General features: G+C 34.0%; 1 protein-coding gene across 1 annotated transcript; it reads left to right on the top strand.

Moving 5' to 3' along the window:
* Positions 1 to 7539: 7539 nt before the first annotated feature.
* HCF107 (high chlorophyll fluorescent 107) lies at positions 7540 to 15488 on the top strand. Its single transcript, XM_039038644.2, has 8 exons — positions 7540 to 8399; positions 10398 to 10541; positions 11918 to 12223; positions 12338 to 12397; positions 13345 to 13590; positions 13847 to 13957; positions 14371 to 14547; positions 14746 to 15488. Exons 1-8 carry the CDS (start codon positions 7899 to 7901, stop codon positions 15127 to 15129), a joined length of 1929 nt encoding a protein of 642 aa, XP_038894572.1. The 5' UTR covers positions 7540 to 7898; the 3' UTR covers positions 15130 to 15488.
* The last annotated feature ends 309 nt before the right edge of the window (positions 15489 to 15797 follow it).

Below are 15797 nucleotides of genomic sequence, written 5' to 3'. Positions count from 1 at the left end.
CATTCTACTAAAGGAATTTTGGATTATGTTCATTCAAATTTGTGGGGTCCTACAAAGGTACCTTCTATAGGAGATTCGAGATACTTTATGTCAATCATTGATGATTTTTCAAGAAAGGTGTAGATGTATCCATTGAAACAGAAGGATGAAGATTTTGGGAAATTTCTTGAATAGAAAAAGCAGGTTGAGAATCAGACAGGCAGAAAGGTAAAGTATCTGAGGACAAACAATGATTTGGAATTTGTGAATCACAAATTTGATAAATTTTACAAATCCGAGGGAATTACGAGGCATTTCACTGTTACGTACACTCCACAGCAGAATGGTTTAGCTGAGAGATTCAACAGAAAAATTATGGAGCGAAGACAAATGCTTCATTACCCTTGAAGTTTTGGGGGAAGCTGCCCAAACAGCCTGTTATTTTATTAATAGGAGTTCGTCTTCCGCTTTAGGCCTAAAGACTCCTCAGGAGATATGGACAGGAAAAGCTCCAAGCTTGGATCATCTCAGAGTGTTTGGATGTTCAGCTTATGCTCATGTTAAGGAAGGAAAGCTGAATAAGAGGGCATTGAAATGTATGTTTATTGGCTATCCTCAGGGTGTTAAAGGATATAAACTTTCCTCAGGGTGTTAAAGGATATAAACTTTGGTGCTTGGAAGAGGGCAAAAATAAATGCATTATCAGCAGAGATGTGACCTTTAATGAAACAGAGATGCCATTTCGTGTCAAAGAGCAGCAAAAACAACAGATAGTTGATTAGGTTGAGGCAAAGGTTAGAATTGATTCTAAAGCACGACCATCAGTTAGTTCAGGTGATTCCAGTGATCAATCATCCAGTTCTGATGGTAGACAGCCTCAATTACAGAGGACTTTGATTGATGAGGGAGCTTTTGGTGAAGAAAGCTCAAGTAGTAGTGACCTACAGAACTATCAGCTTACACGTGACAGGCCTCAGCGGGTGAGGCAGGCTCCTACGAGGTATGGTTATGCTGATTTAGTTGCTTATGCTTTTACTTGTGTAGCTGATAGTATTGAAGCAGAGCCTCTTACTTTTGAAGAGGCTATTGTATCTGATTCGAAGGAACAATGGAAGGATGATATGGAAGCAGAGTTGTTCTCGTTACAGAAGAATCAAACATGGTCATTAGTTCCAAAGCCTTCTAATCAGAAACTCATTCAGTCAAAGTGGATTTATAAAATCAAGCCAGGTACAGGAGGTGATAGCAAGCCTAGGTATAAGGCTAGACTAGTAGCCAAGGGCTACACTCAAAAGGAGGGTGTTGACTTTCATGAGATTTTCTCTCCGGTGGTGAGGCATTCGTCCATTCGTTTTATCTGTTGTTGTTCACTTTGATATGTTTGTTGAACAGATGGACCTCACCACAGCTTTCCTTCACAGAGAATTGAAGGAAGTGATCTACATGGCTCAACCTAAGGGCTATGAGGTGAAAGGAAAGGAAGACATAGTTTGTCATCTTCACAGATCCATCTATGAACTGAAGCAATCGCCGAGACAATGGTATATCAGGTTTGACACATTTATTCTGAAGCAGGGGTTTCACAAGAGCTCATATGATGCCTGCGTGTACTGGAAACTATCTCAGAAAGGTACATATACTTATCTACTTCTGTATGTAGATGATATGATTCTGGTGTCTAAGGATTATTCTGAAATCTGTGATCTCAAGAAACGATTGAGTAGTGAATTTGAGATGAAAGATTTAGGTGAACTGAAAAGGATCTTAGGCATGGATGTGAAAAGAGATAGGGAGAAAGGTTTGTTAACCATTTCGCAGGAGAGTTATGTGCATAAACTGCTTGAGAAGTATAATATGTCTAGTTGTAAGGCAGTTTCGACACCCTTAGCATCTCATTTTAGGCTTTCTTCGTCTTAGTGTCCTGTTACTGAACAAGAAAGGTTAGAGATAGCTAATATTCCCTATTGTAATGTTGTTGAAAGTATTATGTATTTGATGATTTGTACTAGGCCTAACTTGGGATATGCTATGAGTATGATAAGTAGGTTTATGTAAAATCCTAGGAAGAAGCATTGGAATGTAGTTAAATGGGTGCTTCGATATTTGAAAGGTAGTGCCAGTGTATCATTGTGTTTTAGCAGAGATTGTGATAAATCACACTGTTGGAAGGCTTCACAGATGCAGATTATGCTGTAGATCTTGACAAAAGAAAGTCTCTATCAGGTCACATTTTTTGTTTGTTTGGTAATGTGATCAGTTGGAAGGTTGCTCTACAGTCAGTTGTTGCCTTGTCTACTACTGAGTCAGAGTATATTTCAGTGGGTGAAGTTGTGAAAGAGGCAATGTGGTTGAAAAGGATAGTTGGTGAGTTATTGTCGCAGGAGTTCATTCCTATCGTCCGTTGTGATAGCCAGAGTGCTATTCATCTTGCGAAGAATCCATCTCATCACGAACGTAGCATATTGATGTCAAATTTTATTTTATCAGAGAAGTTGTAGCCCAGAAAGATGTTGAACTGGTCAAGGTTCATACAGTTGAGAATTTGTCAGATATGTTAACCAAGGTTCTTCCAGCCCATAGATTTAAATACGTATTAGATGGGCTGAATATTAAGTCTGGATGATAGGAAGATTGGAGAATGAGCTTGGCACTTAAATATTATTCTTATGAGGGAGATTTGTAGAAAATAACAAGGTATTTAAGTGGGTTTTTATTGGGTTTTTGAAAAAATTAAAGGTCCAATAGTATTCTTGTAAATAATGAACAGTGGCAAACTTGTAATTATCTCTTCTTCTCAGAAATAGGGCTGGAATTTTGTCTAACTTTTGATTGAGATGGGAAACAACCGATTGTGAATGAGATTAGTGTGAGAGCAGTCACCTGGGAGCCTTCGACGTGGACGAGCTGCCTGTGGACAAGCTGCAGCCGTTTGAATTGACACGCCGCCTGTGCGTGGTGCTTGCAGATCAGCGGGCAGCGTGGGAGTTATCCGTCCGGCGGTTTAGGTCTTGGAAGTTCACGGCGTGGGCGGCGGTTCGGGTTGTCGCGGTCCGATCTGGGAAGTTAGCCGATCTGAGTAGCAGGCGGTTCGGTTTCGCCATGGAGGCTGCTTCCGACAGTAGTGAGAGATACGCGCGGGTCTGCACATGGTTCGCCTGTCAGAGGCAGGTTGCACACTGTTTTAGGCTGTTTAGCAGCGGGGTGTTCCCAATTTTTAGAGGCGACATTGTGTGCGGATCTCTCGGTATCAGTGGATCTGAGAATTATAGATTAGTGATTTCGTTGATTATCTATAATTTGTAAAATTCCTTTATTGCTCATTAATAAATTAATTCAAGCTAGTTCTCAAAGTGGATGTAGACCAAACTGGTCGAACTACTATATTTCTTGGTGTTTTTTACTGCTTTCGATTTATTTCTGCTAATTGTTTGCGTTCTGTTTGGCCATCTAAGTTAGGTTCAAAAACTCTCACAAATACCATAACTCAATAAATGGCGAGCGTGCAAAATTGGTAAAGTAATTGAGAGTGATCAATTGAAGTGTAGTAGAGAAGTTGAGAGTGATAGAATGAGGTGTGATAGAGAAGTTGAGAATGATCGACTAAGGTGTTTACTTGTTCTCATGTTTATTATATAGAAGTTGAGAGTGATCGCCTAAAGTGTGTTTCTTGTTCTCATGCTTGTTATCAATAACAGTAACACATGGTACAAGGTTGTTGGAAGAATAAATACAAAGGGGAGAAATCAAGAGAAATGAAGAAGTGATTCCATTTATTTTGAGTGCAAAATGAGTATTTCACATCTAAAAAAATGTATACAAAAAACATGCTTTTTAAAATAGGTCAGTTTGATAGAAACTTTTGGATTTTTTTTTATTATTTTGGATTTTTTCTCAATTGTATGCAACTCAGTATTTACATTTGTTTTTATCTTCTAGCTACTTTATTTTTAGTATGACGGATTATTATTGATTTGTTTCTATTGCAATTAATAAATAAGTAAATCTCACTAAAACTTATTAGCCACAAAAAGTATTAAGGGGACGTTTGACGCATGATAAAAGCATAGAGTTGATTTGAGTTGAGTTGGTAATTATTATTTGGAGAGTTACATTGTCTGTGTTTGGTGTGCAAAGCTGAGTTGGTAATTATTGTCTGTGTTTGGATATAGAGTTGAGTTGAGTTGAAGTATCTGGTGTTGTTTTTGTAAATGTAATTGATTTTGTCTTTTTTTTTTTTTTTTGCTATTGTTGATTTTAATTTTCAACTATACACATGTTTTTCTAACTTTTCTGAGATAAAAAGAAAAAAAAAACTTTCAACTCTTTTCCATTCTCAAAACATAACAAATTCTCTACAAAGTTTTCATATACAGAATACAAAATTTTGAATTCAATTTTTTAAACACTCAAATAGAAGTGATTATTCATTCAAAAACCTAACTTAATCATTAATTACCGTAAAATTAAAAATATTCGAAAGGATTAGTGCCATTAAATGAAACTATTGACATTGTTTTAAATAGAAGTGATGACATTTAAATGTTAATCTTAAAAAAAACTAAAATCTTACAATTTAAATCATAAAATCAACTATTAGATAGTCTTTTTTGATCAATTTGTGAAATATGGATTTATTTTTTTTAAAATCGGTGAAATGATTTTAGAAATATTGATGTCTATTTTTTCTACTATTATGTTGCATCAGTGTACAAACTATCTTTTTTTTAAAAAAAAAAAAAAAAAACCTTAAGCCATAATTTTAAATTCCACTATTTTATTAGAATTTAATATTTAAAAACATCAAGGGATAAGTTGTTTAAAACATATCGTTGAACTTTTGCTTAGTGAAACAATAATAGGACATCGTATGTAATATTTTTTAAATCTAAGAAAAAAATGAAATTGAAGAAGAATAATTAGATCTAAAAGAATAGCTATAGAAAGAAAATCAAAAAAAGAGAAAGGAGGAGTTGAGATAGAAAAGAGAAAATAAAACCCATATGAGCCAAACAGAGAAAGAAGAGAGAAAATGAGAACGAACTGACGAAAGAAGAGAGAAGATGAGAGAAGGGGAGTAAATGTAAAGTGAGCATGAGAAAGAGAGAAACGGCAAAGTAATTGAGGGAGTTGAGAGAGTAATGAAAACACGTGAGAAGACGGGTGAGAGTGGGTAATTAAATCCACCGTTTTATTTTTATTCGTGGTTGTCGAAGTTGAGCACATGAAGATGGTAGGCAGAGTATGTCGCCAAAGTTGCTTGTGCGAAGGTAGTCGTTGGAGTTAGTCATTAGAGTTGTCATCGGAGGTGGTTGGTGGAGCCCGGAGTTCTTCGTTGAAGTTGGTCGTGTGAATGTGGAAGTCAGAGTTTTCTTTACCAAGGTGGTTTTCGGAATTGGTTGCCAGAGTGTTATCGAAGGTGGTTGCCAGAGCTTGAAGTTGGACGTCGAAGTTGGCCAATCGAAGGTAGTCACGGAGTATGTCGCCGGAGTGTGGTAGCAGTAATCACCAACGGAGATTGATGGGTGGAACCAAAGATTGGATGAGAGAGAATTGGGGAGAGTTGGGGTCCAACATTTAAAGTTGTTATCAAACATTGAGTTGGTAAAAAATAACAACTCAACCCAACTCTCCTGGTTGTCAAACACCCCCTAAGTTAATAAAAGCTCGTACTCACCAGTGAAATGACAGTTTTCATACATAACCTTTTGATGGTATAAGTTTATAAAAGCATGCTAATCATTTGTTGAAGCTTTATTCTGATTTTAGTTAAGATGTTGAGATTGATAGTATAAGTTCATATCGGTTATACTTTGTTCATATTGATTTTGGGATAAGAAATTACCACCTCATAAGTTTAAAGAAGGAAATAAAATTATTTAAAAAAATGGATAATTATTTTTCGATTCTAATAAAATCTAAATTCATTTGATATAATTAATTATATAGTACTATGTTTAGAGATGTTCATTTAACCGGCGAGGCTAGAGTCCCGCCCCGACTGGCGTGGGAATCTTCGATTAGATAGGGAATGGAGGAGGGAGCGGGGAGAAAATCTTTTTCTTTGGCTAACGGGGCGGGGACGGGGAATATATTCCCCAACTCTGTCCCCGACTTCAACCCCGCCCCGCCCCAGTTATACATATCTAATTTTATATAAGGTTTAATGTGTGTATATATATATATATATATATATATATATAAACTACACAATTATATATAAAGTTAATTAATTGTATATAACTTTTTATTTGAATTATTTATTTCCTATTGAGTAGAAATTAGGATATATTGTTGTAATATTTAAATTTTAATTTTTAGAAATTATGAAAATTAAACATTTTAATCATATGTTTGTCGCATATAGTGAGATATTTAACTATTTAAGTAAAAAAAAATTTATATAGTGATTTAAGTTAATTATTATTTTTTTTTTTTAAAAAAATCCAAAGGGGAAAAAATTCTTCGCGGGGAACCCAATCCCCGCGAATTCTATATGGGGAATCCCTGCCCCAATCCTCGTGGAAAATTTTGTAGTGATGGGGAAGAAATGGGTAGCGAGGATAGGGGACGGGGAAGCCATCCTCGACCCCCTCCCATCTTGTGGACATCTCTAACTATGTTGGTATAGAAAAAATTTAATACTAAGTTTCTATAAAAGAAACATTTTTTAGAATTATATGATATTCATGGATCAAAACAATATATCATCCACCGCGTGTCCACTGAAAGGAAATAATAACCAAGATTCGAAATATCAATGTCGATGGAAATATTGAGGTCATAATTTTATGGAATATCGATGATAATTTTGAAAAATCTTATAGAAATTGATGAAAATTGTTATAATTAATCTGTGAAACTTTAGTTTAATTAGACTATAATTGACCATTTTTAATCATCATTTAAAGCAAGACAACATTTAGATGCAAACTGTAAAATGCTTATGTAACTGTCGATACGAGAGCAGGAATTTAAAAAAGAAATAAAAAACTTAATAAAAAGTTATATCAAAGATTGGTAATTAATTACAAAATTAAAAGACATAAAATATTTGCATACAAAATAATTGTAAATTGTTTATTATAAAATGAAGTGGATACAAAAATAAAAAAATCTAGCATTAAATTGGCATAGCTTATTATAATAAGAATATAAAAATCATAATATTAAACATAAGAGAAATACAAAAAACATAACATAATGGATAGAAGAAAAAGAAAACTCTACAAATAGATAGAGTTTGACGGAAAATGAGAGGAATATTAAAGAACTCATATTAATTCAAGTTTAAAGTGAAATTATGTAAAAATTTAATTAAAAAAAAGTTTAAATGAAGTTAAAAATATATACATAGTTTCTTAGAGAATACAAAATTTTTATGATAAAAGAGAAAAAACTATCATTGAGCTAGCATAGCTAATTGTTGAAAAAAATTCAAAATTTCAATAAAAAATTTTGAAATTTAGAAAAACTTAAAAAAATTGAGAGAAATTAAAATTCTCATATTAGTAAAATTTCGAACTCGACCAAATCTCGAAATTTCGATGACCCAAATTTTGCAATATGGTAGAAATAAATAAGTAGTATTAATAACTTTTCTTCGCTATTGGACATTTATCGGTAGAATATCAGAAATCTGCACAACCAACCAACAAAATCTCTCCACGTGGTACAAAATGGGATTAAAGTGCAGAGCCACTCCATAGACCGCCACGTGGACAAATAGTTACCAGTCACATTTCAGCCCCAACAACCCGAAAATACCCTTTAGTTTCTTCCGCGAACCAAAACCGTATCAGCAGTACATTTTGAAGGTTAAAATCGTAATTTAGTCTCAGTTCTTCTTCTTCTCCACAGCTCCTGCGAACGCAAAATTCAGACGCTGTACTGAAAAACCTTCAAAACTAAACTAGAGAAAAATGCAAGTCTTCTCTTCTTCTCCTTCAACCGCAAGCTTCAATCTCTTCTCTTCCTCTCAGAATTCGACCAATCTGCCGAAGTACAGATGCAAAATCTCCATTATACCCCTACATTCCGCCCCAAATTCCCTCTCCGTTCCGCCGTGCTGTTCTTCGAGGGACTCTTCGACGGCGGTTCTCGTCGTCGATCGATCTTCGGAGGGCGACAAAAGAGAGGCGTCCGAGGAGGTAATTAGGATTCGGCGGCCGGTTATGGAGTTTCCTGGCGAAGATTCCGGCGACGGCGAGGATGAGGAAACGGAAGTTGAGAGTAGATCTTCGATGATAGATGTAAGGCTAACGGAGATCGCGAAGAAGATGCCGATCTTTGAACCGGAGAATAGAGTGGATTCGAGTGCCCTAGAAAGGCCGCTGATTATCAATTTGGATTTGGCGTTGTACAGAGCGAAGATGTTGGCAAGGAATTTTCAATATGATGAAGCACAACAAGTCCTTCAGAAGGTATTTTTATTTTCATTCATATATGTGGATTTTTATTTAATTTTGGTGTTTATGATCAGTAAACTTAATTCATATTCAAAATTAAATTATTAAAATCATAAAAGCGAGACCGACCTATAATATGTGCTAGAGTCTATGGTTTCAATGTCCGTTTTATTATACTAAAATAAATAAATAAATTATAAAAACACCCAATTGATTGGTAAAGATAATATATACTACAATTAGAAATTAGTTTCCATTAGGTCCTTTTATTTTAAAAAAAAACTATAAACACTTGTGATGTTAGTTGTTTTCTAAGATTTCCAAATGAAATGTGTTATTTTTAGTTGGTCCATACAATTCGATATTAGTTTCTAAATGATTTGTAAGTAGACTTGACACTAGTTGATGTAATAAACAATAACGTGATCATTAAAATATGTTAAAATGACTATTTAAAATGAGTTGTAGTTTTTATTTTTTTAATACTCTTTTACCCATTAGAAACTTATTTCAAATTTTATAGACTAATTAGAAATGACATCTTAATTTATGAGATCAAACACGTCATTTTTAAAAGTTTAAGGACAAAAAGTAAAAATTAAATTCAAATCTTAAAGACTAAAAGTGTTAAGTTGACCTTGATCAAAATGAGTATAGTTCAACTTTCATAGTGTATAAGCTTGAAATTAGAGGTTCGATTCTCTCACCCCACATATTGTCCAAAAAAACCTTCTAGAGATAAAAAATGTAATTTATCCATTAATGAATAAATTGCACAAAATCTAACTTATTAAGTATTCATCAAGTCAAACCGAGTATAACTCAATTGACATTCGAATGTGTTAGAAACTACAAGGTTTGAATCTCATATCCTCAATTGTACTAAAAAAAATATTATAAAAATCAAACAATTGAAAATGTTGTCAGACTTGGGCGGTGTAAACGGTTAAAGCATTAGTAACTTTCTCCATGGATGGAAGTTTTAAGTGATCATTCCCCCACAATTGCAATTTTACATTCTGCTTTCCGTATTAAAAGCTATAAAAATGCAAAAACTTAACTTTAAAAGTATTCAAATTTTAGCCATAAAATCTTTTTCCATTTGTTCCCAATGAAAAGCTTGGTTTTCATTAAGAAACTATAGATTAAAAAAACCATAATATGAAACAAAAGTAAAAATGCGTTTTGATAATAAAACATTCAAACTTAGCTGAAATGTACTCTACACATAATCAAAAGAATTGCAGCGTAATCTTGAGAAAAAATGAACGAGGTATAAATTTTACCACTTGGTTAAATCTAGAATTTAGGGGGTTGATTGGATGAAATAAACAGGCTAAACTTAGACTTTTTAAACCTCCAACCTCATTAAGATGATTACATGTCACAATTAGTCCTGGGTGTGTTCGGGATTGATTTGCAAGAGTTTAAAGTGGTTATTTGGAAATTTTAACCATTTTTAGTATTTGGTAAATTTGATTATAAGATAATTTAAAGCAAATCATTTTTTTAGTTTTGTTTATTTCAAAATCTATGTAGCGTAGCTTTTGAGATTAACTTGAGATTTTTTTTTTTTTTTTTTTTTTTTTTGATAAATATCAATTTACACTCCTGAATTTTGGGTTGTTTCAATTTAAACCCTAAATTAATAATTATATCAATTTAAATCTTAAACTTTCGTAAGTGTATCAATTAAAACTCCAAATTAATAATAGTATCAATTTAAACCCTTCATTATGTTTTATTTGGATACACTTATGAAAGTTTAAGATTTAAATTGATATACCTATAAAAACTAAGAGTTTAAATTGATACATTTGTAAACGTTTAGGGTTTATATTGATACAATTATTAGTTTGGGGTTTAAGTTGATGCTACCCCAAAGTTTAAGGTTTAAATTGATACAATTATTAGTTTAGGATTTAAATTGATACAACTTTCAAAGTTTAGGGGTATTTTAATTGATTTTTTGTTTAAGTGCTGAATGAAATGAAAATATTGGAGTGAATTTAGTGTATAAGTAAATGGCCGGAGGATGGGCGGGCTTATGTAGCGTTGGGGAAGATGTTGGGGAAGCGAATGAAAGCAGCTGAAGCAAAAGCTGTGTATGAGAGAGGCTGCCAAGCCACGCAAGGAGAGAACTCCTACATTTGGCAGGTCAGTTTCTTTTTTCCTATGTTTTTGTTTTTGTTTTTTCTCCTTTCAGTCTAATTTTTAGAACATTTTATTTTAAAATTTTATAAATAGTTCTAAAAACTTGGTAGCCTTGTAGTAAGGTTTGGGATATTATTTGGAGGTACCCTCTAACTAAACTTAGTGACTTAAAATCCTGGTTGTCTCTTAAATGAAAGCAGCTGAAGCTGAGTGGAATGAAATGTAGACTATGAGTACAATGTTAGAAGTGAAACTTCCAACACTTCAGTTATTGATTTTTCATTAAACATAGCAAATATGAACATAACTTGTATAAATTTGGAAACCCAGATAAAATAATCAATTGTATTAGAATATTACATTTTGATTTGAGCTAAATCACATAAATGGTTGGTCCAGTTTTCAAGGTATTCTCTTTCACAACTTCAGTTATCTTGTAACTTAGTGTGTCCCTTGTGAAAATTTCTTTTGCTTCTGCAATTTTGGGTAGATATATACACCTTGCTCCCTCTTCCCTCCTGGCTTCTTAGCCTTTCATGTTCTTCCAATCGCTGGCTGTTCCTTGAAAGGGCTGATACATTTTACAACTTATATTTTGAATTCCTCTTTCAACTAGTTATCACTGTTATCAGCATATCTCTACTCTGCCAGCACAGTTCTTAGGGGTGCAAGCCGAAGGAGGGTGAGAAAATGGAAAGAAAAACTGTTCTAACTAATGTGAGGGAAATGAGAAAAATGGAAAGTGTGTAAATTTCATTTTAGAAAATTCCATATCCACAAGAATAAGAACTTAGACTTGACTATAACTAAAAACAACTTCAACTATTTCCTAGAAACTAGGAATTGACTAGACCAACTCAAAAACTAATTTGCAGTTTTGAGTTACTAACAAAAAATGAGTGCATATTTTGGTCTTAAAATGGTTAAAATCACTTTCAATCTGACTTCGATCATTCAATCTCTGTTTGATTTTGCTCTATTAAATTTAATCTTCGTAGAATCAAAATTGGTCAAAAATCAGTTTTGGTATCGGCTTTATATTTTTCTTAAACCATGTTGTTTTAGAATACTTCTACCGACTACCGTCATGGGACTTGTTGGTGCAAGCTAAAACTCAAAAACTGAGGAAGAAAGACAAAACTAATCAAACCAACTCAATTCAATGGACTTGAACTATCCTTATCTGTTGTTTAGATTTTCGAAAGAAGAAAAATGTTTGTTTTGGCCAAAAACTGACCTAAACCGACCCGCTTACAAGTCACCCCTTGGTAGCACCCAAAAAAGAAAAACAAGCTGTATTGGGATATCATGAAATGTTTGGAAGCAGGTCTATATTTCATTTTCTGAAATTTTAGCTACTGATTGCACACTTGATATAGTGCTGGGCTGTTCTGGAGAGCAGGATGGGGAACATTAGGAAGGCGAGAGAACTGTTCGATGCAGCCACAGTAGCGAACAAGAAACACATTGCAGCATGGCATGGCTGGGCTGTGTTAGAGCTAAAGCAAGGGAACATCAAGAAGGCCAGGAATTTACTCGCCAAAGGCCTCAAATACTGTGGTGGAAATGAGTATATTTACCAGACACTTGCACTGCTTGAAGCCAAATCGAAACGGTACGAGCAGGCTCGTTATTTGTTTAAGCAGGCTACCAAGTGCAACCCCAAGAGCTGTGCTAGTTGGCTTGTGAGTTCTTTTAGATCCCATTTTCCCATTGGCCTATTCTGTTCTGAAATATTATCATTACTTTCAGCTGCCAATCCCCCCCTGTAATTTGGACATGATCAATGGTATCTGCAGGCTTGGGCACAACTGGAGATGCAGCTGGAGAACAGCCTTCTTGCTAGAGAACGATTTGAGGTAATTTTCTTCTTATTATTAATGTGTTGGTGAGCTCTTGGAATTTCACGAGTTTTTAGTAGAGAGCAGGATTCTGGGTTAGATAGGTTGACTTTCAATAAAGCCTAGATCATGATCTTTTTATCTCATTTGTGATTTTTGTGGTTCTGAGTTTGAGTTTTTGTTCTGTTATTTCTTTGGGCAAGAAACCAAGCTTTTAGTGAGAAATATGAATAAAATAAGAGCATACAAAAAAAAAAAAAAAAAAAAAACAGTGCACAAAAGAGGAAGCAAGGGAAGCCCAAAATTAACTAAAAAGGGACTCTGATCTAACAAAATCAAACCAAGATCATGATTAGAAAAGAACCACGAGATTTTGTCTAAACATATTATAATTATTAAATATATCATACCATATCAACTTAGTTTTCAAGTTTAGTCTTAGTAAAAAATAAAACTTCTAAATATTTTGTGTCAATCCCTCAATTTAAATATTTTATTTTAGGTTGTAAACTTTACATGTGACTATAAACACTCGTCAATATAGACATCTATTGGTGAGGTAAATGAATAAAAAATGTCTATATGAGATTTATATTGGATAACTTATTGGAAAATTGATGCAAATTTTCAAATGTTTTTGTGTCAAGCTTAGAGACTTGAAACAAAATGTCTTATAATGAAAAATATTCAGAGTGTTCTTTTAGATTTCAGTTCCTTTATGTAGTTCCCCGTACCCACTTGTATATTCTTTCTTTCTTTCTTTCTTTTTTTTTTCATTGAAAGCTCAGTTTCTTATCCCAAAAAAGCAAATTATTTGTATATAAGGTTTTACCAAAATGGAACAAACATGAATGCATATAAGTTATATAAAAGATTTAATATACCCTAACCTATTAACTAAAGTTTAATAAAGTCTGACTTTAGTTTGTAAGTTAACAATTTCCATTTGTTTCTTTGTTACCTAGAAAGCCATCCAGGCCAGCCCCAAGAACAGATTTGCATGGCATATATGGGGACTCTTTGAAGCTAATATGGGAAATATCGAAAAGGGAAGGAAACTTTTAAAGATAGGCCATGTCCTCAATCCAAGAGACCCTGTTCTTCTTCAGTCTCTTGGTTTATTGGAGTATAAGAACTCCTCTGCAAGCCTTGCTCGAGTTTTGTTTAGGCGAGCATCTGAACTGGATCCAAAGCATCAGCCTGTGTGGATTGTATGTGTTAATATGTTAAGGTCCATTTAGTAACGTTCCTTTTTGTCTTTTAGTGTTTCTTGTCTCCAAATTTTTTAGAAACAAAAGTATTTGGCAGAAGAAACAAGAAATCAGAAACGAGTAAAAGCGAAAATGTAACTAAATGGGCCTTTACTATCTTTCTTTTGGTAGAAGGGTTTGCTAATCAAACTCAGATCAAGTTTTCTGTTGTGGTTCCACTTTTATCTTGACAAAACTTAAACTATGGCTTATGCAGGCATGGGGATGGATGGAATGGAAAGAAGGAAACATAGTGAAAGCAAGGGAGCTATATCAAAGAGCATTGTTAATCGACTCAGCTAGTGAGAGTGCAGCTAGATGTCTTCAGGTAGTAGAAGTACTAGTAGATCTGTAAATTTAGTTTTGAATTGTAAACCTCTTCTTTAATTTTTTTAATAAGAAATCGAGCTTTCCTAGAGAAAAATGAAAGAAAAAGAAAGACCCAAAGAAACTACCGAATCCAACGAAATCAACTAAGATCATAATTACAAAAAGATCTAGCGACAAACACCACAAAGAGGCATTATAGGCTACGTTACTTTATATCATCTAGCTAGTTTTCCTCTTTCTTCCGTAATTTGTCTATCATGTTGTGCTAAATCATCTAAATTTGTTCTAATAGGTATACTAGACCACCGTTTAATTAACATAATGAAGAATAGGGACTGTGATTTGAAGTTCAAGAATCCTTAATTCAGGCTTGGAATCGAAATATTACTTACTTGGATTGCTTTACTACAGGCTTGGGGTGTTCTGGAACAGAGAGTAGGCAATTTATCAGCCGCAAGAAGATTATATAGATCCTCTCTAAACATAAATTCTCAGAGTTATGTTACATGGATGACATGGGCAGCATTGGAAGAGGATCAAGGGAATGCAATCCGAGCCGAGGAAATTCGAAATCTCTATTTCCAGCAGGTCAGAACCTCAGTTACAAATCCAATCTTCAGTTACACTACAACTCAAAGTGTACTTTTAATTAGTTCAAATCATTTTAAATTGGCTACTGTTTTTTTAAGCTCTTGAACAAGTGATGCTGGATAGAATTATAAGCTTTTGAAATTTGAGTTTGTTTCTCTCAAGTGTTGGTTAATAAAGAAATTTGTTTTGCAACAGCGAACTGAAGTTGTGGATGATGCTTCATGGGTTATGGGATTTTTAGACGTTATTGACCCAGCACTGGACAGCATAAAGAGACTGTTGAAGCTCGAACAAGATCCATTCACCACATCTAGAACAGCGGATGGAGGCCCTCGAAATGCCTCCGTAGACGACTCAGCTGCCTCCTCTTCTGGTAACAATGTGGTTGAAAGTGAAACTGGGTTTGATTTGGATGCCTTTATTATGAAAAAGTTGTCTATAGACACATCAAAACTCGAAATTCAGCTCGAAACATCACGGCCCAAAAGGTTCAAATATCAAAGGAGGCAATTGAAATCAGAAAACAGACAAGAAATGACTGTTTCACAAAGCCAAAGAGCAGAACCATCATCTGGATAATTGCTACATTGTGAAGGCAATACAAACCAGTTTTAATCAACTATCTGGTAAGAATTTCTTCAAAAATATGACCAGAAGAAGTTCCAACAAGTTTGTGCCAAGTGAACCAAATCTACTTGATCTTATAGTTCATTCCAGAGAAAAAAGCTTCTAAATGGAAGGAATGTTTTGTAAGTCTTAGCTTCCCTCACTGTAGGGTTATTCAGAAAGTTGTTTATAAATATAGCTACAAGGATGAAGGAAGAAAACACTTCTTTCATTGTCATTGTGCCTCAAGGTCTACATGTCTGAAAGAGGCCATAATGTAAATAACTTTGTAAGTTCATTATTCTTGATATTCTCTGAGACTGATTTCTCTCTCTCAAGTATTTACCTAGGAAAATTGAAAACATGTTGCTGTATTAAATCAGAAAGATCATAATTACAAACCATGTTGCTAGATCCTTTATCTTTCCAATGTTTGATAAGTTTCTAAAATTTAATTTTGAATTCATTTTTTGTTCAGAAGTCGAAGATATATGTCTTTTATCTATAAAAATTCTAATAAACTTTTAAGACTTTTTATCTTTCTAGATTTCAAAATTATATCAAATCAGATGTTTGCTAAGCATTATATGGATGGCTTATGGGGAGTCGAACTTGGGCTCGCTTGTCATTGTCGTCTTTGC

The sequence above is a fragment of the Benincasa hispida genome, chromosome 1 (assembly GCF_027475165.1).
Source record: "Benincasa hispida cultivar pf3 chromosome 1, pf3_genome.v1.1, whole genome shotgun sequence".
Lineage (NCBI taxonomy): Eukaryota > Viridiplantae > Streptophyta > Magnoliopsida > Cucurbitales > Cucurbitaceae > Benincasa > Benincasa hispida.
Note: the sequence above shows the minus strand (reverse complement) of the source record. Positions and strands in the feature narration are given on the sequence as shown.